The sequence below is a fragment of the Sorex fumeus genome, unplaced genomic scaffold, assembly GCF_029834395.1.
Source record: "Sorex fumeus unplaced genomic scaffold, SorFum_2.1 ptg000072l, whole genome shotgun sequence".
Classification (NCBI taxonomy): domain Eukaryota; kingdom Metazoa; phylum Chordata; class Mammalia; order Eulipotyphla; family Soricidae; genus Sorex; species Sorex fumeus.
Genome location: NW_026606129.1, coordinates 47,096,340 through 47,118,531, shown reverse-complemented (window position 1 = coordinate 47,118,531; position 22,192 = coordinate 47,096,340). Strand labels below are relative to the sequence as shown.

At 51.9% G+C, this 22,192-nt stretch overlaps 1 protein-coding gene across 1 annotated transcript in view; it reads right to left on the bottom strand.

Annotated features, from left to right (window-relative positions):
- Nucleotides 1-5,716: 5,716 nt before the first annotated feature.
- The window catches only part of LIMD1 (LIM domain containing 1), a 53,295-nt gene continuing 36,819 nt past the window's right edge, over nucleotides 5,717-22,192 (bottom strand). The window contains exons 3-8 of the mRNA XM_056129488.1: nucleotides 15,702-15,769; nucleotides 13,199-13,261; nucleotides 9,023-9,153; nucleotides 8,571-8,622; nucleotides 7,803-7,871; nucleotides 5,717-6,511 (exon numbers count right to left, since the gene is read on the bottom strand). Of these exons, the coding sequence (XP_055985463.1) occupies nucleotides 6,374-6,511; nucleotides 7,803-7,871; nucleotides 8,571-8,622; nucleotides 9,023-9,153; nucleotides 13,199-13,261; nucleotides 15,702-15,769 (521 nt within the window). The 3' untranslated portion in view covers nucleotides 5,717-6,373. The remainder of the gene's footprint in view (nucleotides 6,512-7,802; nucleotides 7,872-8,570; nucleotides 8,623-9,022; nucleotides 9,154-13,198; nucleotides 13,262-15,701; nucleotides 15,770-22,192) is intronic.

The following is a 22,192-nucleotide window of genomic DNA, read 5'->3' as shown; positions in this document are numbered from 1 at the left end:
CCAGCCCTCTGAGCCAGCTCCCAGCCCCGCAGCCCACTCTAATGTCCACTCCGCAGCAGAGTGGCTTCTCAGCACGGCTCCCCGGCACCTACCTTTCATCCATCCCTTGCCTTCCTGCCAAATCTCCAGCATTTGGGGTGTTCCCTCACTTTCCTTCCTCCACAGGCCACCTGTGGGCCTGGTCCCATGGGCCATACCTGACTGCATGGCCCGTCTACAAGGACTCAGGTCAGTTGGTTGGACATTTGAGTGACCAAATGGAGGGAGTGACCAAATGACATGGTCTGACACATAACCCTGGGCTCCTGCTGGAACGGTAGCATATCTGAGGCTGTCAGCTCTCCACCTGGACCAAATCTTTGAAACAGCTTTTTCTCTCAGAGTACAGTCCGTTCCTATTTATTTATACTCACTGCCCAAGGTCCTATCCTTTTATGTATGAAGCATTTCTATTTTAAACTCGGGGAAATTACAGAGTCCTACTTTTTATCAGTGCTTGAGAACACTCCAATTGTTCTAGGGATGTTCCGTTTCTACTCAGAAAGCGTGCTGGACTCAGGAGGCTAAGCTGTGTCTCCTGCCTCAGCCCCTGCCTCTCCCTACTGCCACCTCACCAGGGTGTCCACATCCATTACGCAAACCTGTGATGAGTCCACCCTGCAAGATATAAGGAATGTGGATGTGATGAAGTGGGCATGAAACAGGCGACCCAACATTATATGAATCTCAAGGGCTCATGTAAGAAAGGGTTCATTCATTATATGAATCTCAAGGGTTCATGTAGGAGTGGCAGAGCAAGGTGTGACGATGAGAGAAGTCCGTATATAGCCATAAGCCAAGGAAAGCGACAGTTGTTGAAAAAGGGCAAGGAGGGTCAAAGCGATAGTACACCAGGTAGAGAATTTGCCTTGCGCACAGCCAACCCCGGTTCAATCCCCAGCATCCCATATGGTCCTCTAACCAATGCCAGAGAGCCAGAAGTGACCCGAGCATCACAGGGTATGACCCAAAAAGCAAAGCAAAGCAAATTTTTTAAAAGGGGGCACGGAATGAATTCTTCTCTATCACCTCCATTAGAACAGCCTTGACTTGAAATGTTTAACCATTTCTGGTCCCAGAAGTGTTGGATCAGGAGCTAGAATGAGAGTACAACAAATCGAGTACTTGCCTCGCACATGACCAACCCAAAGTTCCATCCCCAGCAGCTCATATGATCCCCCAAGTTCTGCCAGCAGTGATCCCTATACATCAATACCAGCAGATCCACACTCTTTAGCTTTCCTGGATCACTGGAACATTGGCCTGGCAGCCTCAGTATGTAGATGTTCTGAACTTTCTGCTGAAGTTTGTATGCATTGCACAGGGTCTGCAGCAAAAGAAATTGTGTCTGTCTCAAGCAAAATTCAGGTAGGTTCACCACCCGTAAATTCCAGGGCCAGGTATTAGGCAAAGGCAGACCCTAGATGAACCAGCAGGAGGTTTTCAGTGGATGTACAAGGGATTTCAAGTCTGCCCAGAAGCCGGGAGCAGGGAGAGGGAGGTGAGGGAGAGCAGGGCAGACTGGGATGCTGGCTTTTCTCAGGGCACAGAGGCAGTTTCCGAACGACCCAAAGTAAAGGCACAAAAGGAGGCGAGACAGGGCTGAAGGCCGGCATTGGGGGTCTGGAATCAGGTCGTGGTTCTCGTCTTATCTCAACTTGGAAATGTCGAAGGAGCACATGTGGTATGTGTGAGGCTCTGGGTACACACACACACACACACACACACACACACACACACACACACTCGGGCAAGATTCAGGTACCCATACATGCACACAGACATATATACATGCACACAAGCAAGAATCAGGTAGGTTCACCACCCACCACCTGCCATAAAAGACAAAGGGGTAGAGCACATGTGGTGTGTGTGAGGCCCTGGTTTCACACACACACACACACACACACACACACATACACACACTTGATTTTTCTTTGTATGCATGGCATATTCATCCTACCAGAGGGCACTTCTCACCTGCTCTCTTCAGTGGAACCTGTCAGAAATGGGGCTCGGGGAACTAGTATAAATACTGTTCAAGACAAATGTCACTGCTATTGCTGTCATGATACATCCTCTGTCTCTGGCCTAGGAGCCTTCTGGCTTCAGCCAGGATCCATGAAATCATGAATACTAGCTTATGAAGCTTCCAAGTAAGATAAAATCCGACACCCTTCACAGTTTTGAAATGTATGGCATTCCTTGAAGAATCCAGAGCTGGCTGGAGAGACACTGTAGTGGTTAAGGCGCATATCTTGAGCATGGTCAACTGTGGTTCAATCCTTGATACTACATATGGTCCCCTGAGAACAGCCAGAAGGAAGCCCTGAGCACCCCCCCAGGTGTGACCCCAAAACAAGAATTTAGAGCTGTAAAATATCTAGTCCAGTTAGCAAAAGGCACCACTATACACATAAACACACAAGAAGACCTGGTAAACAGCAAGTCGGAGGGCACTTTAATAATAGTGTACAAATCAATGCAATTTTGTTACATTTTGAATAAATTTATAGTAATTTTTGAATAACTCTATTAAAATGAGATACAAAGGAAATAATTTCCCTGAACAGTGAAATTTTCATAAACCATATATAAATTTCTCACATCTGTCCAGTTCTGGCTCAGAACAATAGATAGCGAATATATTTGACTCATTTATTTCTATTTTTAAAAATTATTTCAAATAGGAAATGGAAAAACTAGGAGTTATTTCTGGCACCAAGGAAAGAATTTGGTTTCCTGGCAGATGCCTTTAACAAATGCATCAACGCCCAGTGAGCGGGGGAGGGGGAGGGTCAACCCTCACACACTCTGTGGGTTCCAGCACCCACCAAGGCTCGGCTGCATTCAGGGATTTGGAAAATGGCACCTGAGAAAGGGCTGCAAGGAGGCAAAAGCCTAGTTCAGCTGATCCTTGGGCAACACAGGAAATGAGGGTCACCTACCCCATACAAGAAACCTGCATCTAACTTCGGACCCCCCCCAGCCCCTCCCCACCGCTATGCCCCGGTTTTCCACAGGGGACGGTTTCCGGACCACACACAGCCTTCTCCATACCCACGCCCATGGATGTGCACGTCCCTGAGAGGGGGTCCCTGGATCCACATTCACAGCCTCGGATTCCAACCACCCAGCGCCCGAGGTGCAACCTATGGACGTGAGTCTCTAAACAGAAAAGCCTCCTGTTTCTGTTCACACCAGCGTTGTTTCAGGCCCAACAGTGACTGTCTTGATTTCTAACAGTTGCTTTTCATGTCTAAAGCGTGACTCAATGTTGTGGAGAAGAGGGGATAGCGGGAACTGGAGGTGGGCAGAACCCGATTATCCCTCCAGCCTCCCAGGTCACAATGGCAGGCCCTGGCTGAACCAGGAGGAAGTTTTCAATGAATGTACAAGGGATTTCAATTCTGTGCCCAGAAGACGGGAGCAGGGAGACGGAGACGGGAGAGAGCAAGGCAGACTGGCATGCTGCCTTTTCTCAGGCCACGGAGGCAGTTTCCGAATAGCCCAAAGTAAAGGTATAAAAGGAGGTGAGAGACAGAGCTGAAGACCGGCTTTGGGGGGTCAAATCACAATTCTCTTTTTAACTCAACGTGGAAATGTTGAAGGAGGTCAGGAAGAGTTACTTGCTCTGACTTTTTTTTTTTTGCCTTTTGGGTCACACCCAGCGATGCACAGGGGTTACTCCTGGCTTTGCACTCAGGAATTACCCCTGGCAGTGCTCAGGGGACCATATGGGATGCTGGGAGTCGAACTTGGGTCAGCCGCATGCAAGACAAACGCCCTACCCGCTGTGCTATTGCTCCAGCCTTCCTGCTCTGACTTTTAAAACACATTGATTAAGCCTGGCCTTGTGCTTTCTATGTACCTACAAGCACAACCCCATTATAGCTCTATGTGGCTAATAAGTCACAGGGCGTTTAGAAGAACCAGATGGCTTCTGTGAGAGTGAGGGGTCCAGGGAGGAGAGAAAACTGGTGCAGAGTCCTCTGACAACAGAAACTGATGCTGGGAGTTCTGGGCATTTGGCCATTCTCTTCACGTTCGTCTTCAACAGGACAAATACCATGTTTGCAACGTTTTGCTGAATCACCTTAATCCAAGGCCACTTTGAAATTTTCACTGGAAAAATGAATCACACACTTTCATTCATTCATTGCTCAACCCACAAACCAATCCCTACTACTCTGGCAGTGGCTCTGGGTCATTCCCTCAGTTGCACTTGAAAGGTGAGCAAAGGTGTATCCACAAGGCAAAGTTGGGAATCATCCTCGGGCTGCAGACAGGGGAAGACCTCCTGCCTGGCTTCCTGTGCCTGCCAACCTTGCCACAGATGAGGCAGAACACTCAGCCCAGGGCGTACGCGCACAGCCCTCTGCGTTCTTGGGTTCTCAGGTGACTTCCCCATTCATAAAGAGCCAGATGAAAGCCCATAACCCTGGCTGATGTAACAGTGGGATGAGTTTCATAACACAATAGGGTGAGTTTCATCACAAAGGAAAAGGTAACCCATGGCGCCACAGGTGTGCTCCTTCCAGGCAACTGCTACCAAGTCCAAACGCGGTCTGGGAACAGAGCTGGCTGCTGTGGAAAGTCAGGGAGACTCCTGTGCCTTTGGCTCCACTGGCACCGGCTGAGGCCTGGCCAGGCTGGCCTTTCACCGGGTATGTGGGGAGGAAGCAGAGACTTGGTGCCAGGCCGCGAGCCCAGTGGGCACTGGTGCACTGGCTCCGAACCTCCGCTCTGAGACAAAGCCCCAGGAGTCCTGCCCATCGGCTGAATGGTGGCCGATCTCTTCTTACAGGCCTGCTTCTGGAAAGGAGTGGGAGGACTCTGATCTCAAAAGGATACAGAGGTCAAGTTTTGTGCTGAGGGGGAGCTGAGAGCCAGTCAGCGTGTGGCCCTCTCTAAGCCCTTGCTAAGTGTGATGAAATGCATATGGCAAAGGCACCCAGGGTCAGCTGGCCTTAATCCCAGCAGACTTTCAGTGAGGGTTCCAGAGCTCTGAGCCTCTGGGTCTGGCCGAGGCGAAGCCAGAGACCCCAAACACACCAAGGACTGTATGTTTACAGCATGGTGGCTGCACTTTGCCTCAACTTGCCATTTGGTGACACTCTTGTCTGTGAGGTATTTGTGTGTGTGTGTGTGTGTGTGTGTGTGTGTGTGTGTGTGTGTGTGAGAGAGAGAGAGACTGAAAGTGGAGGAAACCATTTTATTTTTTTCCAAGAAGAAGGAGGGCAAAGAAAACCCAGAAGAAAGCAATGTACCTTATACTGGTTTTCTTCAAACACAGTGCCTGTGCCAAGAGCTGGACAAGAGAGAAACCTGTGACATGAATAGAATAACTTATCCTGAGGCATGCCCTCCATGCCAGTAAGGAGATCTCACATACACACACACACTCTTTCCCCTTTGCAAGGGGCAAGCTCTTGGGCTGTAGCCAGAAGCTCATTGTGAAGAAGTCAGTGAACATAGGTGTGTGGAATGTCCCCACACAGGGTCCCATGACTCGCCTCAGGAGGAGGACTCCAAAGTCACAGACTCTGAAGAGCTCCGGTAGTGACCACCATCACCAACACACACACACACACACACACACACACACACACACACACACACACCAAAAAAAAAAAAAGCCTGGTGCCTGCACCAGGTTGCTGCCCCAGAGCACTCTAGGCTAACCTGGGGTGAGTCTCTGTCAGGCCCCCAGCCAGCGGCCTTTCGGTGAGCAGAGGCTGGAAGGAGCATCAGAGGATAACGTCAGGGTACAAGGAGGAAGCTCTGGTCTCCTGCAGGTCAGAACTCAGCCCTGCTTTACCAGTTAGTGAATTCCTCTCAGATTCCAAAGCACAGAGAGAACACTCCTGCAATCAAGCAGCCTTGGGGCTACATTAGAAGGATGTCTCAGATCATGGGGCGTAGACGTGGGCCTGTGCTCAGAGGGGAGACCAAGGATAGACGTGTCCTGTCCGCAGCTGCTGCTCTTCAGAGGATATGGTGAAAGCACTCAGGCCACCTTTCTCCCTCTTAAGTGGGAGCAGTTTCCAGAAAGGACGAGCAGATCACCCCTGAAGCAACTGCCTGTCACGTGCCACCTACTTGCTGGGGGGGCGTCTTCCTGAGTAATCCGAGGGAGGCGTGGTGGAGGAGAGAAAGGCATGGGGCTGATATGCCAACCAAGGATCTAACCAGGTCAGAGGCACCGAACCCTCTCCTGCTGCCCGCCTCTCCTCTCTCCACGCCCAGGGTCACTCAAATTAATGGGCAGGCTCCTCTTGCGCCCCCCACAGTCCGGCTTCCCATCCCCCATGAGGTCTGGGAGAAGGCCGAGCTAAAAGCGGTGCTGGGCTGGGGCTGTGGGTGGGGGCCCTTTCTCCAGCCTCTTGACATGACAAGAGTGACAGAAGAGGTGATCTTCCAGTGGGTAGCATCGATGACCATCCTCATCGTTGAGCTCGAGACCACAGTCCTGCGGTGAGACAGGACAGACAACCCAGACCAACGTCAGGACAGACAGAGGGCACCTTGTGCACCCCTGTGGGCAGTAAGGCCCACTCCTGCCCTGAGCCTGAGCCCCCCTACCTCTAAGCTCACTGCCCAGCCCTCACAGGGCCCCCCAGAACTGAGATGTGAAACCACACACCAGATTTCCAAGCATGGGACTCCCCCAAAGAATGCAAGATCGCACTGGAAAAAAAAAAAATCTAGGGCTGGAGCGATAGCACAGCGGGTAGGGCGTTTGTTTTGCATGCGGCCAACCCAGGTTCAGTTCCCAGCATCCCATATGATACCCTGAGCAACGCCAGGAGTAATTCCTAAGTGCAGAGCCAGGAGTAACCCCTGTGCATCACCAGATTGACCCAAAAAAGAAAAAAAAACCTTTAACTCCCTGTTAAAGTAACATTTTGGATATGTGGGGTTGGATTTAAAAGGAAATAAAAAAAAATTTTTAATCCTACTGTTTCTTTTGACTTTGATAACACGGCCACCAGAACAAAAACCCATGTGGGACCCGAACTTGAGGCCCGCTCAACCGCACTGGGCATCACAGCCCCTCAGTGTGTGAGGGCCTGACAGGCAAAGTGTCTGCTTCTTTCCAAGTCAACTGGGGGCCACTGCCAAGAGCCCCCCACCTGCATCAAGGCTGGGAGAGGCACTGAACCACAGCCCCACCCCCATCAACCCATCTCACAGAGTCAATCTAATCTCAGTCTGCCTGGGACTCCACTTCATTCTGGAAGAATCTCCTACTACGCTTGCTCTCTTCACAGGGCGAGGTGGCTGAGAACTATGGGGGTCCTCAGCCTCAGGGCAGGCACAGGCGAGAGAAGGGACAGAGGGGCTCTCCAACCTTCCCCCCCCCCCCCCCACACACACACCAGCAGCATGGCTGAGTTCCAGAGGACCCTCTCTCATGACCTCTAGGGTTCAGCTTCTGAGAAAGGGGCTCCTGGCAGAGAAAGGGTCTGCCAGCAGCAGGGGGAGAATGACCAGACCCCACCCAGCATACTAGCCTGACAATAGGGACCCCCCCCCCCAAAGGCTCCCCTCCACCACCCAGCACGCATGGTGAGCAGCTGTGTCCGAGTCAAAACTGGACAGTTACGAGCACGGAGAAAACAGGGATGGCTTCCATGCCTCAAACTCTGGTCTCCTCGCCAAGCTCCCCAAATCAGGATTTCCCCGTTTCCTCCATGGCTACCCCAGATCCCGCGCACTGTCTCAGAGGCGTCTCCTCTGGGGCCGCGGGGGAGGCCTACCTCGCAGTGGTAGCAGTCCACGTGGAAGTCTCGGTCCATGGACACCACGCGAATGGTCTCATCCGAGCCCTGCGGAGAAGGGAAGCAAGAACGAGGGGTGAGGGAGCTCAGAGGCTCCCCAGGCCTGCGTGGGGTCAGGGTCTCGGGAGAAGGGCATGGGTGGGAGGTGAGCAATGCTTGTAAAAAAAGCCACGTCTAGCTAAGAGGAGGAGAATGGAAGGGACAGGGAGCCCCTCCCTTCTGGTTCAAGTCCCAAGCACTGAACAAAGCACCAAGGTGGGCACTTTCCGTTTATTTGTTTTTGGCAATGCTGGGGGATCTCGCCTAGTCCCATACATGGAAAGGCAGGTGCTCTACCATGGACGAGCGTTCTGCTCACTTTCTGATTTTTTTGTTTGTTTCTGGGCCACACCCAGCATTGCTCGGGGCTTACGACTCCTGAATCGGCACTCAAGGATCATTCCTGGCAGGCTCTTAGGGGATCGTATGTGTTGCTGGGGAACTGAACCCAGGTCTGCTGCATGCAAGGCTAGGGCCCTACCTGCTGTACTACATCGCTCCCACCCCAATTCCCACCCCATCGCTCACTTCCTAGTCTAGGAGTTAGTGACCTGATTGTGGGTCACACTGGGCATGAGAGCCCTGGGCAGAACCACGTGTGCCAAGGGGCTTTGTGGGGAGAACATGGTGTATCTTGGAGTTGAGGTGCCAGGACAGTGTCTACAAAGGTGTAAGGGCAGGGCAGGAATCCTGTGAATGACCTCTCACCTCTGGGGGAAGGATGGGGAGGCCACAGGCTGCACACTTGGGAGCCAGCACCCTGCGAGGAGAAGCAGAGAGAGGTGAGTGACCTGCACCCACAGCCCACACAGTCCAAAGCCTGTATGCAAACCACATCCACAGTCCACAGCCCACAGCCCACAGCCCACACACAGCCAGCCCCCACTCCACACACAGCCCCCCGCCCAGAGCCTGCACTGAGGGGAGGGGGCCCCGAGTCCCCACCTACAGGGCCTCGCTGATTCCTCCTGGGGCCCAGTCTGGGATCTGATGTTCGGTTTTCCCACAAACGTAACTCTTCCTCCGGCTCCTCTGAGCAGCCCTCCCCAGGCCCCGTGATGCCCCTCCCCAAGCCAATTATGTGCTGCTGCTGGGCTGTGGATGGCTGTTGGTAGCCCCTCCCCCTCCACGAAGCCCCAGTCCCAGGGCTGCCTCCTTACTTGTGGTAGTCCCGGACACAGTAGATCTTGTTCTCGGAGTCCACGGTGAAGGGCACCCCATCCAAACACTCGTTACAGATGACACAGCGGAAGCAGCCGGGGTGGTAGGACTTCCCCAGGGCCTGCAAGATCTGTGGGAAAGAAGGAAGAGAGGCCGGAGCTGAGCAGGGCTGGCGGAGAACACACAGGAGCAGCTGCCTTCTCTGGACCACGGTCCTCTGCTGGGCCTCTGAGACATCCAGGAGGGAATCCGGATGCAATAAACAGTGGGCTTCTCAGGAAATGGGGAGAGCAGAGTCAGGAGAAGACCCCGCGCAGGTTTAAAAGGGAGCATGTCACAGAAACATGAAAGGGGATTTCACACAGTCAAGACAGAATATGTGAGATGTGGGGTGCAAAAAAGCCTTTAAGTCCCCCACTCCCAGGGTTGGGGGGAGCTTCTAAGCAGCTTTAACGGCCTGATCATCCAGACTCAGCCCTGATCCTCTCAAATCCAAGGGTAAGCAAAGCCCCGGCGTTGTTTTAAACACAATCAGGGGAAAGCCCCATAAGCTCCTTCCTCTCCGAGTCATTTGACCTGGATGTGGCACTTGGAACTGCTGGAACCAGGATGGAGTCGAGACAAGGAAGAGGAGGAGGAGGGACAAGAATATCCTTGGTAAGTTCGGGGAGCTACAGAAGTCAGTCCCCACCTCTCGGCAGAATCAAAACGTTTCTCCTAAAAAGTCCGAGGGTCTCAAAGTCTGGCCCCTGGACATGCTGCGTCAGCAACACCTGGGAACTTGCTTAAAATGCAAATTCTGGGGTCAGGGGGGACGGTGCAATGGACTAGGATTACTGGATTCCATCCCTGTCACCAGGTGCCCCACCCACACAACATACCTAGCACTGTTGGGTATGGCCCAAAAAGAAAGAAAGAAAAATGAAAATAAAAAGCATCCAGATCTCCTGTCTCTGGGGCGAAGGTCCAGCAGAGAGCATTCTCATCTGGTGCAATCTGAATTTTCAGAAGCTCGGGTTTGAGCTAAGGAGGGTCTGGCTTCTTCTACAATGTTCCGTTGAAAGGACCTTCCGGTGACACCATGAGAATCACGTCTGTGGTCTCAGGTGCTCTGAAACTCGACACAAGTGCAGGGCAGAACTGACACCAGCGGGTCTGCACCAAAAAACGGATTTGTGGGGAAGGGACGAAGCAGTCCTGGGGCCTCTCCACGGAGAACACCCAGCGCAGAGGCCTCCGCTGGTCACAGAAAGGGACTCAGAAGTGCGAAAGGTCGTCAGTGGAGTGAGAGGCCACTGGGTAAGATGCTCTGGCTCTGGCTTCTTCTCCTAAGCCCACGCATGGTGTCCACCACGCTGCCAAGGTCAGGAGAGGACTGCGTGCTCTTCCAGCTCGCCCCTGAAAGCTCAGCTTTCAGCTTCCGCCTTCCCCATGGGGTTTCACTAACCTTAAGGGCCCCTTTCAATCTGCAGAAAGCTGCCAACATTGGAAGAACATCCGGCTGAGCTTCCAAAGTCCACTTGGCAATCTGGCTTGTGGAACACATCCCGGCCCCGGACTAATGTGTCTTGGCAGAAACAGACCCTTCAATTAGTTTAACCTACTCTATGCCAGAGCGTGGCCAGAGAAGGAGTCCGTTTCTTTCTGCAGTTTGGACTAGCTGTCATCATTTGGTTTTAACCATGAGAAAATGCCCCGTTTTACCCCTCAAATCCCAGGGTCTTCTCTACAAACAGAAAAAGGGCGCAGAGACATAGTTGGCCTCTGGGTTTCTGGAGGAACCGAGAATGCTGTCTGCAGAGACTTCCTCTGCGCGATCGTCATAGACGGCAGCAGTTTATAAGGTTCCTGTTCAGCACCTTTCCATTCAGAGAGACACCCATGAGAGGTTTTCAGGTCCCAGAGAAGACCTGTAAAACTCTAAGTTCAACTTTACACATCCTGTGTGCTCAGCAGATATTCCCCAGAAAACAGTTCCCCCTTTTCTTCCTGTATCCGAGGGCAGGGCCTCGCCTCAAGAGATGGAGAACACTCAGCACCAGTCCCGCCTGCTCCCCTATCCTCTTGAATCGAGACTGGCCCATGCCTTTCTCTTTGATCCTCAGAAAAAGAGAGAAATGGTGTTCTAATCTCTGAGTCAGGGACTTCAGAAAACTAGCGGTTTCTTCTTCCTTCTGGTGGTGTAAGAAAGTCCCAGGCAGACCACTGAGTAGCAGTGCTCAGGGGACCGTACATGGTGCCGGGGATTGAAAGGTTGGTCATGTGCAGGGCCAGAGCCTTAACCCCGGTGCTATATTTCTGGCTGCAGAGTGAACTTTTTAACATTATCACCCTAATATACCTAATGCCAGAGAATAATGTTTAAACCTTAAATTAAGCAGTAAGTGAAATTTCCTTCAATATAACTCCCCTGTGCTACATAATACTAGATATGATTTTAAAATTTGGGGGTGTTTTGGCCACACACACTAAGACCATCAGTACCCAAAAGAAAGGCGTGGAGGGTGAGAGGTCATCCTGGTTCTTCCCACCCAAGCTTGCCTCCATCTGCACACAGCTGAGCGAGTGACCCCAGCCACCGCCTCTTGAGCAGAATTGTCCTGATGAGCCCGAACCTCATTCCTGACCCATGGACTCACGAACAACGAAGCATCACCACTTCCTTAAGCTAATGCTTCTTAGGGTGGATTCTAATGCAGCAGCTGATAAAGTAAATACCCAAATGCTCAAAGGAGGCTGAATGGTGCACTTTCACACGTAGGGGACTCCTGGCCAACAAAATGAGTCTGGGGCAATCAAGGTCACAGAGGTAGAGACCTACCTTTGTGGCAGGGTTCCTGATTGAGAAGACAAGAAGGAACTTTCTGAGGTGTGGGCTGTGTAAAAGGTTCTCAGTCTGGGTGGGAGTGGGTCTATACACAAATTCATTCAGCTGTACATTTAAAATGTGTGCCCTTTATTCAATGAAAATGGTAGGAGAAGGGCCGGAGAGGTAACTCGTGGGCTGAAGGGCATGCTTTGCAGGCCAGAGGCCAGGATTTGATGGCCAGAGTTCCACCAGCACTGACTTCTAGGAGTAGCCCCTGAGCCAAAAAACAAAAACAATTTTTAAAAAATTGTAATGAAAAAAATAAATGGTAAAAGGGAGGAAAAAAATAGCAATGCAATGAATAGATCAATTTAGGGAGGATCAAATGCTTTCCAACTGAAAGGATGTTAGATAATCTGATCACTACAGGCATGATTCTACAGGCATGATCTCCAAAGTGAAGAATCTGATTGCTGATACAGAATCAGAGCAGCCCTACTGATCTCCCAGCTTTGCTGGAGAATGGGTCCTGGTGCCCAGAGAGAGAGACAGACCGGAACGGAGGGATGCAGAGAGGGAGAGAGGGAGAGAGGGAGGGAGGGAGAGAGAGGGGGAGAGAGAGAGAGAGAAAGAGAGAGAGAGAGAGAGAGAGAGAGAGAGAGAGAGAGAGAGAGAGAGAGCTCAGAGAGCTCAGAGAGCCACAGATAAAGGGAGAAATGGAACACGGAAAGCTCATTGCTCACTGTTTACCCCAGTGCCTCAGAACCAGTTACAGACACCCTCAAACTTATTTTAGTCAGGGACCAAGCCGGGCACAATATGGGGGTAAATCTAGCCTGGATTTCTTTCCTGCACCTGACTTGAAAAGTAGCTGAGATTAGGGCAGAAAAACAGGCTCGTTTGCCTCTCCCGTGGGCTGGCCACAATCAGGGCAGATCAGAGGGAGGCCCACGTGTGCCGGAGCCGAGAGGAGAGTGCCCAGACTGTAGCACACGGCTGTGCAGGCAGGGCGGGGGGTGGGGGGGTGCGGGACAGTACACGGTTCCCACAAGAGCCTGGCTTCACAGACTGAGGGGGGATCCCGAACGATCCGGCAACACACATGGTCACAGTCTGATTGGAAACCAACTGTGTGGGCTGTTTCTGGCCGCGCTCGCCTATAGTTTTGATTCTCAGGCGGGAACAGGATGTCTCACGTGGGAAAAGCTTTGGTGCTGCTCTCCGGGGGCAAGCTGTGTGGTACAGGCACCCCTTCTCAGGACGCTGGCCATCCCCACAGACCAAGGGGGGGAATGCCCGGTTCTCACAGTTCTCCCTGTGCCTCCTCCTCCCGCCACGCTCTGGGGATGCGGCGGACCCCACTCACCATGTCCATGATCAGGTGGCCACAGAGGAAACACCTGTCGGCCGACTGCTGGAAGCCCGAGTACTGCAGGGGAGAGAGAAACAGTTAGACCAGGGCCGGGCCCTGGAATCCAATCACGTCTCCACCCTCGGTGAGGATTACAAGGGATGCCTCAGAGAGGCGTGTCACTCTCCACAGGAGTCTGTCAGATTCCCCGACAACGGCCACGGCCATGCTGCGCGATGAGTCACGGAATATTGGTCATAGGAGCCTTGCAAATGGTGACGTCCTCGCCTGGGCATTAGCTGTGACCTGCTGGGCTCCAGGAAAAGGCCATGCAGAGAGGGGCCTCTGCTCCAAAGCTGCTTGGAGACAGTCCTACTGCCACTGGGCTCTTGGAAGGGAAGCACATTCCTGGCCTCCACCCTGGCCCTCACTGATTTTGGGAGGTGGAACATAGCAATTGTAGTTATTTCAGGGTCCCCTAGAAGATTCTGCTGTGCACAGGGCTGCAGCCATTGCCACAGTATTTGGAACAATGCAGCCAGGTCTGGATGGTCCCAATTCCCAACTGGCAGACAAGGGACGTTCAGACAGGTTAAGTGACCTTCTCTGGGTCACTCCACCAGTAAGGAATGAGGAGAGCCTTCAAATTCAAGTCTGATCTGGTCAAAAACTGTTATATTTAAAGCTACACACACACCCTGTTGTCAAAAGAAATAGGGTACTCTTCAAAAAACACAGTAGACACGACACAGAGATACTAGAAGCTTATGTATGGCTAATATGACTGAAAAGGAGAAAACACCATGAAAAGGAACGTGGGGGAAGGAAGGCATCCACCAGTACCCCACTAGAGAGTGGAGTCTCTGCTCGACCACTCTCCCCTCCCCGTTTTATGGGTAAGAGTTCCTCAAGTTCACTAAGTTTAGATAAAGCCTATCCCCAACCTGTGGTCCTTCTGACTCCAGTGGGCTAATCCTATCCTGACTTCCAACATGCCTAGCCAATCAGGGCCTTGCTAGACTTGACCCTGGCTAATTGGGACCTCACCAGAATCAGAACTGGTGAAGCAGGAACTCATCAGAGCCAGAACATCAGCACCTCAGGCCAGGTCAATCAGGGCCTCACCAGACTCAGGTCTGGTCGATGAGGACACTGCTCCGTTTTGCTTGGGAGCAGCAGGTGAGCTAGCTGATGAAAGTGGGGGCGGCAGCAGGTACAGGACAGGCTGGAAACTGAGGGTCTACAGACAACAGTGTTCCCACCAAGAAGCAGGTCCATGGGCTAGAGTGATAGCACTGCAGGTAGGACGTTTTTGCCTTGCATGTGGCTGACCCGGGTTCGATTCCCAGCATCCCAAATGGTCCCCCGAGAAACACCAGGAGTAATTCCTGAGTGCATGAGCCAGGAGTAACCTCTGTGCATCGCCGGGTGTGACCGAAAAAGAAAAAAAAAAAAAGAAGCAGACTCAGCCAACCCTGGCCAACGGCCCTCGACCTGCCGTGTGGCGGGGAGTCCCGCCACCATTCATAGAGCATGTCCTGCCCGGCACTGGGCAGGGTCTAGAGAAAGGGAGGGTGGAAGCATGTTCCTGCCTCCCTGGGACACGCAAACCCCAAGATGCCGGTTGGTGCCCTCCTTGTCACCCGCAGGGGCAGGTGGCGGCAGTTCACTGGAGGGACACTGTGCTGTGGAGACCGGGAGACAAGGAAGGCTTAACAGAGGACACGGAGGGCTGTCTGGGCGAAGAAAGGGAAAGAGGCTCCGAGGAGAAGACACAGCCTGAGACGAGGCCAAGGTGGAGGGTGTGGAGCGCATGGGAGAGAGGATGAGATCTCCCGAGAGAGCGTGAGCTGAGCCCCAGAGCCACGGGCCCAGCAGATCAGCTGGCACTCCTATGGGCAGCGTGACGGAGGTCATGGGTCTAGATCAGGAGCTATGTGGGTCCCGGGAGGGTGTGCTGGCATGGGGCTCCCTGCCTGGGCCCTGGCTGAGAGAGCAGGAAGCAGGAGGGACCCGGGGTAGGCCTGGGAATTGATCACTGGAGAGAAGAATCCAGATATAATGCAAAGCCTTGGTGAGGATGAGTGTGTATGTGTGTGTGTTGGGAGGGGGGCATGTCCTAGAGGACCACTGCAGCGGGCAGGATGACGTCAGGAGCTAGAGCTCAGATCTAAGCATCCATGGCGTCTAGATGGACACTGAAGGTAGAGGAGAGGCTGGGAAGAAAGCAGGTTCCCATGTGTGATGTTTCAGCGATGGGCAGGGCTGACAGAAACAGGGAAGGCTGCACGAGACAGGCCAAGTGACCCTCAGATCCTTTCCGGAGCAAGTTCTTGGCAACAGATCACTTGTCTTGGGAACGTCGGCCTGCCCCGCTGCCCCCATCACCACCCACCATCAGTGTATATACCCAGGGGGAGGCAGGACCCCTTTCTCAGACACTGGAACCGCAGAGAGAAATGTCTCTCCTCTACAGTCACGTGGCCCCTCTCACGTCTGAGGGCAGGGACACACTCACCAGGAAGTCTTCCTCACAGAACACCTTGCCGTTGACAAAATAAAAGGCTTTTCCTCTCAGCTTCCGGCCTAGGGAAAAAGGAAGCAACAAAGTAAGAGGAAAACACGGATATGTGGGGACAGAGCTTGTTTTTTTTTTTTTTTTTTTAAGGCAGAGTCCTTCCAGCACGGAGCAACATGGAGCACAGCCGCTGTGGAGAAGGTGCGAGGTACCAGCAGGGTGCTGGCAGAAGACAAGGGCCTGCGGGAGATCCTTTCGACCCGCTGCAGAGAAGGCAGCCAGTGGGGTGGGACAGGGGACCAGCAGCCACTCAGGTGCTTGGAGATGATGCTCCCCCCCTCCCCCCACACACACACTCCTGCGTTTGGGACCACCCACTTGCAGGCCACTTGCAGGAGACTCACGCTGAGCAGGACCACCTACCACTTCCTTCTTTTTCTTTTTCTATTTTTCTCTTTTTTTTTTCTTATTGTTTGGACAAACCTCGTAATACTCAGTGGTTATTTACTCCTGGTTCTGCACTGAGGAGTCAGGGGAGTGCTCAGGGGGACCACCTGGGATATTGGGCATCGAACCCAGATTGGCCCTGTGCCAGACCAGTGCCCTGCTATGGCTCTGACCCCTTACTTCATTATTTTCTTTCTTTCTTCCTTTCTTTCTTTTATTTTTATTTTTAAATTTTTATTTGCTTATTTTGCTTTTTTGGGTCACACCCAGCGATCGTCAGGAGTTACTCCTGGCTCTGCACTCAGGAATTACTCCTGGCGGTGCTTGGGGGACCATATGGGATGCCGGGGATTGAACCCAGGTCGGATGCGTGCAAGGCAAATGCCCTACCCGCTGTGCTATCGCTCCGGCCCTACTTCCTTATTTTCATCTGAACTAGAGGGCACGTGTATTGCTGGAAAGCCTGCTGCTGTTCCTGTTTCCTCTTTACCAAAACGTGGCAGCTGGAGGCTGGAAAAATTCAAAAGCACTGACTCATTAGGTCTAACCTGAGTTTCCAGAAACTCTGGACACTGTTAAGAATGACACACTTTATCAATCCCTCTGACCCTTTGACATACTTTTTCAAATTCCTCTGGAGCACAATGAGTGACGTGTTCCTAGCACATGGGAATATCTTGAGGAGAAACCCTGGGTCCATTCCTCTGACGCGTTCCAAGATCTGAGCTCACGCCCAGGGTCAGGCAGGCTCTGTTGGAATCTGACACACTGAATGACAGGCTGGAGAGTCGATGGGTACAAGGTGCTAGGCACCGGCCTTCGTGCAAGGGCTGGAAACCGGACCCTCAACCGCCTCATGGTCACCCAAGCACTGTCTAGAATGACCCTGGTGCACTGAGTCAGTGGTCCCTGAATGATGCAAATCCAGTGGTCCCCAAATGAGACCATCGCTGGGGGTCTCAGGCCCCCTGGGGCTGGGGTCCGGACAAGAAACCAAAGTCGCCCAAGTCACAAATCTCCAAAGTGCCAGAGGCATAGAAAAACTCCCCTGGGGAAACGCTGGAGGGGCCAGCAAGAGAGACGTAGCTGGAGAGGGGGCGACAGAGCTCAGAGCTCAAACGGGCTGAAGCCAGGGGAAAACCACCAACAAGGGGACAGAGTCAACAACACAGGCACACACTCTGGATGAAAGGAAGACTCGTGGAGAAAAAAAAAAAAAAACAACACTCTTGCAAAAACAGAAAGAGGAAGAGGGAAGAGAGGGTTCCTAAGGGAGAAGCTCGTCTTCTAAAGTGGGGAAAAAATGATCAATGTGGCATCAAAAACCTAAACTTCTATACAACATAAAACAGCAAAGTCAAAGGTTGGAGTGAGAGGACAGCACGCTGGGTCTTGCTTGCACATGTCCGACTGGGGTTGTTCAATCCTGGCACCCCCAATGGTCCCCCCGCCCCCGAGCCCTGCCAGGAGTACAGCCTGAGTACAGCCGGTATGGCCCCAAACCCAAACAAATAAAATTTAAAATAAAAGACGACGGTTGAAAAGTCAACTGGCTCCTCAGCATGGAGGCAGGAAGTAGCACTGGGAGGCTGTGGAGAGGGCAATGGAGGCGGCAGAGGGGCGCGCAAGGTCTGAGGGGGACCCCATATGGGCTAAGGAAGGAAGGGCCCTTCCTCCCCAGGCAAATCTCCTCTGACGAGTGCCCGAGGCTGTTCACCCACCTCAGCTCTGTCCCCACCCTTTGAGACCTTCTGAGAGACCCTAACTGTGATAACATGGAATGGAGGGAACTTGAAAGGAGCGGGGAACAGGTCTGAGAAACCGTTAACCTATAGGTCTCCAAACCGTCCTTCCCTCAAAGTCAGTGATCCTCTCTTGCAGGCGGCTCTCATTCTAGAACCTTCACCACTTCCTCCGGGTTACTAAGCCAGGGTCACAAGAGGGAGTCCTTCCAGTAACACAATTTCAGAACGCCCTCAGCTGTGGGAGTTGATGTCACTTAATTACTCACAACTCTCTCCCGGTTCCAGAGGATTCCAGAGGACTCGGGCATCGGGAAGGATCAAGGAGAACTGGAGTGTCCCTCAGTGTGTCACCCCATCAGACACGTGGGCGCAGACTGAGCTGCTGCCCCCACTGCCTCCCCAGCAGGCGAGGTCACAAAGCCCTCCCACTGTCAGACCCCTGCCAGGGGCTCCCGAACTCTGCAGCTCACTTCTGGGGTTCCCTAGAGGCAGGAGGGAAACACTGAGGCTGGAGCAGCAGCTGGAACCTGTCTAAGGGAGGGAGGAGGCGCGGTGGAAGCAGCACGTGGCTTCCCATTGAGGCGCCTTCCCACCCAGGTGTGGACACCACACTTGGGTTCTAGGAATGGGGTGTACAAAGCTCCAAACAAGGTGAGCTGGGGTTCCTTTTTCTTGTTTATTTTGTTTTATTAGAGAGACTGTCGTGTAGAGATGACACTGGTGGAGGGAAGTTGACACTGTGCAGTAGGGCTGGTGGTGGAATACAGTATGCCAAAAACTATGAATTACTTTGTAAATCATGGTGTCTTCATTTTTTTTTTCTTTTTTATTAGTGAAACACCATGAGGTACAGTTGTAGATTTACAAATTTTTGTGCTTGGATCTCGGTCATACCACGATCAAATACCCATCCCTCCACCAGTGCCCATTTTCCACCACCAGGATAATATCCCTCCCCCCCCCCCATCCTCCCATCCCCCCATCCCCCCCTGCCACTGTGGCAGGGCATTCCCCCCTGTTCTCTCTCTCCTCCTGGGCGCTGTGATCAGCCAAAGAGGCATTGAGTGGCGAACATGTTCAGTCCAGTCTACTTTCAACCTGCATCTCCCCTCCTGGGAGGATCCTCCAAACACCCTCCACTTGGTGTTCCCCTTTCTATCTGAATTGTCCTTTCCCCTAGAATACCCAGCTGGCCTCTAAGTTATGGAGTAAAAGATGTTTTTTTAAAAAAAACTCACATAGGAAGATCCTTCAACAAGCAAAAACACTAAAGCCAGGCTATCTAAGAAACACAACACCTTCCCACCCCCCCCACCCCCCCCCCACCCCCCCCCCCCCCCCCCCCCCCCGCTGAGGGTATCAACACACATTTTAAACGCTCACACTCATTTGGGCTGCTGTCCTTGCATGTTCTGCAAGCTGCTAATGAGAGTGTCAAACAAGAAGCTCTTCCTGGAAAGGAAACGTCGAGATGTTTGTCTCTGACCTCGTAAGGCTGTCTGGGACTCAGCTTAGGAAAGAACCAGAAAAGTGAATCAATACTTTGATTTAAACCCAGCCGGAGAGAAATGATTGCAGAAAACAAGTGCATAAACAGGATGAAAGAGCACGTAGCCATTTAAAATACCATTCAGGGGATTGGGGAGATGGCTCCAAGGGCTGGTGGAGCACAAGCTTTGCGTGTGGGAGGAACTGAGTTTGACCCTTGGCATTATACGGTCCTTCACAGCAGCAGGTACGGCCAAAGCACCCCCACATTTTAAAATCCTATCTAATAATTAAGTACCAGGAGGATTACTCCATGGCTTTGAGGCCAGCCGCACACGCTAGGGGAAAAGGCAGCTCAGATAGAGAAGGGAGCACCAAACAAAGGGTGTTGGGAGGTTCCTCTCAGGATCGGAGATGCGTGATAAGAGTAGATTATAGACCGAACATGATTGCCACTCAACGTCTCTTTTGCAAACCACAGCACCCAAAAGGAGAGAGAGAACAAAAGGGAATGCCCTGCCACAGAGGCAGGGTGGCATGGAGGGGTGATGGGGGGTGGGAGGGATACTGGGATCAGTGGTGGTAGAGAATGAGCACTGATGGAGGGATGGGTATTCGATTATTGTATAACTGAAACCCAAGCACAAAAATTTGGAAGTCTACAACTGTACCTCATGGTGTTTCACTAATAAAAATTTAAGGAAAAATATCCTATCTAGTATTATGTAGCACAGGTGAGCTAAGGAAATTTCACTTACTACTTAATTCAAGTTTTAAACTTTATTCTCTGGCATTAGGTATACTGGGTGATAATGTTTTAAAAGCTCATTTTGGGGTCAGAAATATAGCACAGGGGTTAAGGCTCTGGCCCTGCACATGACCAGCCTTTCTATCCCTGGCACCATATACGGTCCCCTGAGCACTGCCAGCAGTGACCCCTGAGCGGAGCCAGGAGTAAGTCCTGAGCACTGCCAAGTGTGGCCAAAAACCTCAACTAAAAATGAACAAAAGTCCACTTTTGCCTCATATAATTCTATATTGACATTTTCAAGAACTATGTACTTCACAGTCAGAAAAGCAGTATTTTTCAGGTTTTAAAAGAAAAGCCTGGTGTCTAATGAAAAGTAGGCTCTAGGGGCTGGAGTGATAGCACTGTGGGTAGGGCGCTTGCCCTGCACACGGCCTACCTCGGTTCGATTCCCAGTATCCCATATGGTCCCCCAAGCACCGCCAGGAGTAATTCCTGAGTGCAGAGCCAGGAATAACCCCTGAGCATCGCTGGGTGTGACCCAAAAAGAAAAAAAAAAGTGGGGTCTGAAGACGTGTCTCTACATGACATCAGGAAGACAAGCGAAAGACAGCCTGGGAGAAGGCCTGGCCTCGGGGGGGACACTTCTGAGTGGCCCCGCCAGTGCCTGCACAGTGCAGGGTGGGTGGGAGAGACAGACGAAAGGCAGGAAGACGCCCTGCTTGTTTTCCTCTTCATCTCCTTGTTTCCATTTCTACTGAAGCACTGTGATTTACAAAATTACCGCCGATGACAGTTTCCAGGTATCCGTCATTCTACACCACACTCCACCAGAGTGCCCGCTTCTGCTCATGAATTCGTCCTGGTGGGATTCCAAGCGCCGTATGTAGCCACGTCCCTGCTGTACCATCTCTTCCACCCTCGGCCTTATTTTCCTATACTTCCCCCAATATTCCACAACAAGCAGGCATTACTTGGATCATCTTCTTGAAAACTGTCTGACTGACTAGACAAATTTGCTGCCAGGCTAAAATGTCCCATGTCCCGACCCCCTAGAAATGGGGGAAGGCTCAGCGCCTACACCTGTTTCAACTATTTTTTTTTCTTTTGGTCTGCCTTTCCTTTTAATTCATTTATCTTTCTGGCCACACTCAGCAGTGTTCAGGGCTAACTCCTAGCTCTGTGTTCAGGGATCACTTTTTATTTATTTATTTATTTATTTATTTTTATCGAGTCATTGTAAGATACACAGTTATAAAGCTATTCATGATTGGATTTCAGTCATACAGTATTCCAATACCCATCCCTCCACCTGTGTGTACATTTCCCAGCACCAGTGTCACCAGGTTCCCTCCCATGACCCCACCCCCCCACCCCCTGCCTACCCCTATGGCAGGTGTTTTTCTTCCCCCCACCTCTCTCTCTCCTCCCCCCACCCCCTCTCCTTTTGGGTACATACTTTGCAATACAGATACCGAGGGGTTATCATGTTTGTTCCTTTACCTACTTTCAGCACACAGCTCTTATCCGGAGTGATCATTTCCAACTATCTTTGTCAGAATGGTCCCTCTCTATCTCAGAGAACACTCTTTTACCCAGTCTGTTCCCAAAAGTCACATGACTTTCCAGAGAAAATCACAAATCACTTCCTGTCAACTTCCTGGGTAGAATACCCCAAGATTGCTGCCAATTCTGGGCTCCCTTTATTTATTTTTTTTACATATTTGGGTGAGGGTGGGACCATACCTAGCAGTACTCCGGGCTTATTCCTGGATCTGTGCTCGGAGATCACTGAGCACTGACCCTGGTGGACTCGGGGCACCATACAGAGAGCCAGGGATTGAACCTGAGTCGCTGCATGCAGAGAAAGCGCCCTGCCTCCCCCCTGTAATATCTCTCCTGCCCTTTTGGGCTTCCTCTCATCCAAATAAAACCACCACATGGGTGGGTTAAAAGGCATCACAACTGCTGGTGGGTTCTTAAGATGGGGAACGGATCTGTCTGCTCTGAGGGGTCTGGCCACAGCTGTGAGGGCCAGTTTTCTCTCTTTGGAGCTGTCAGAG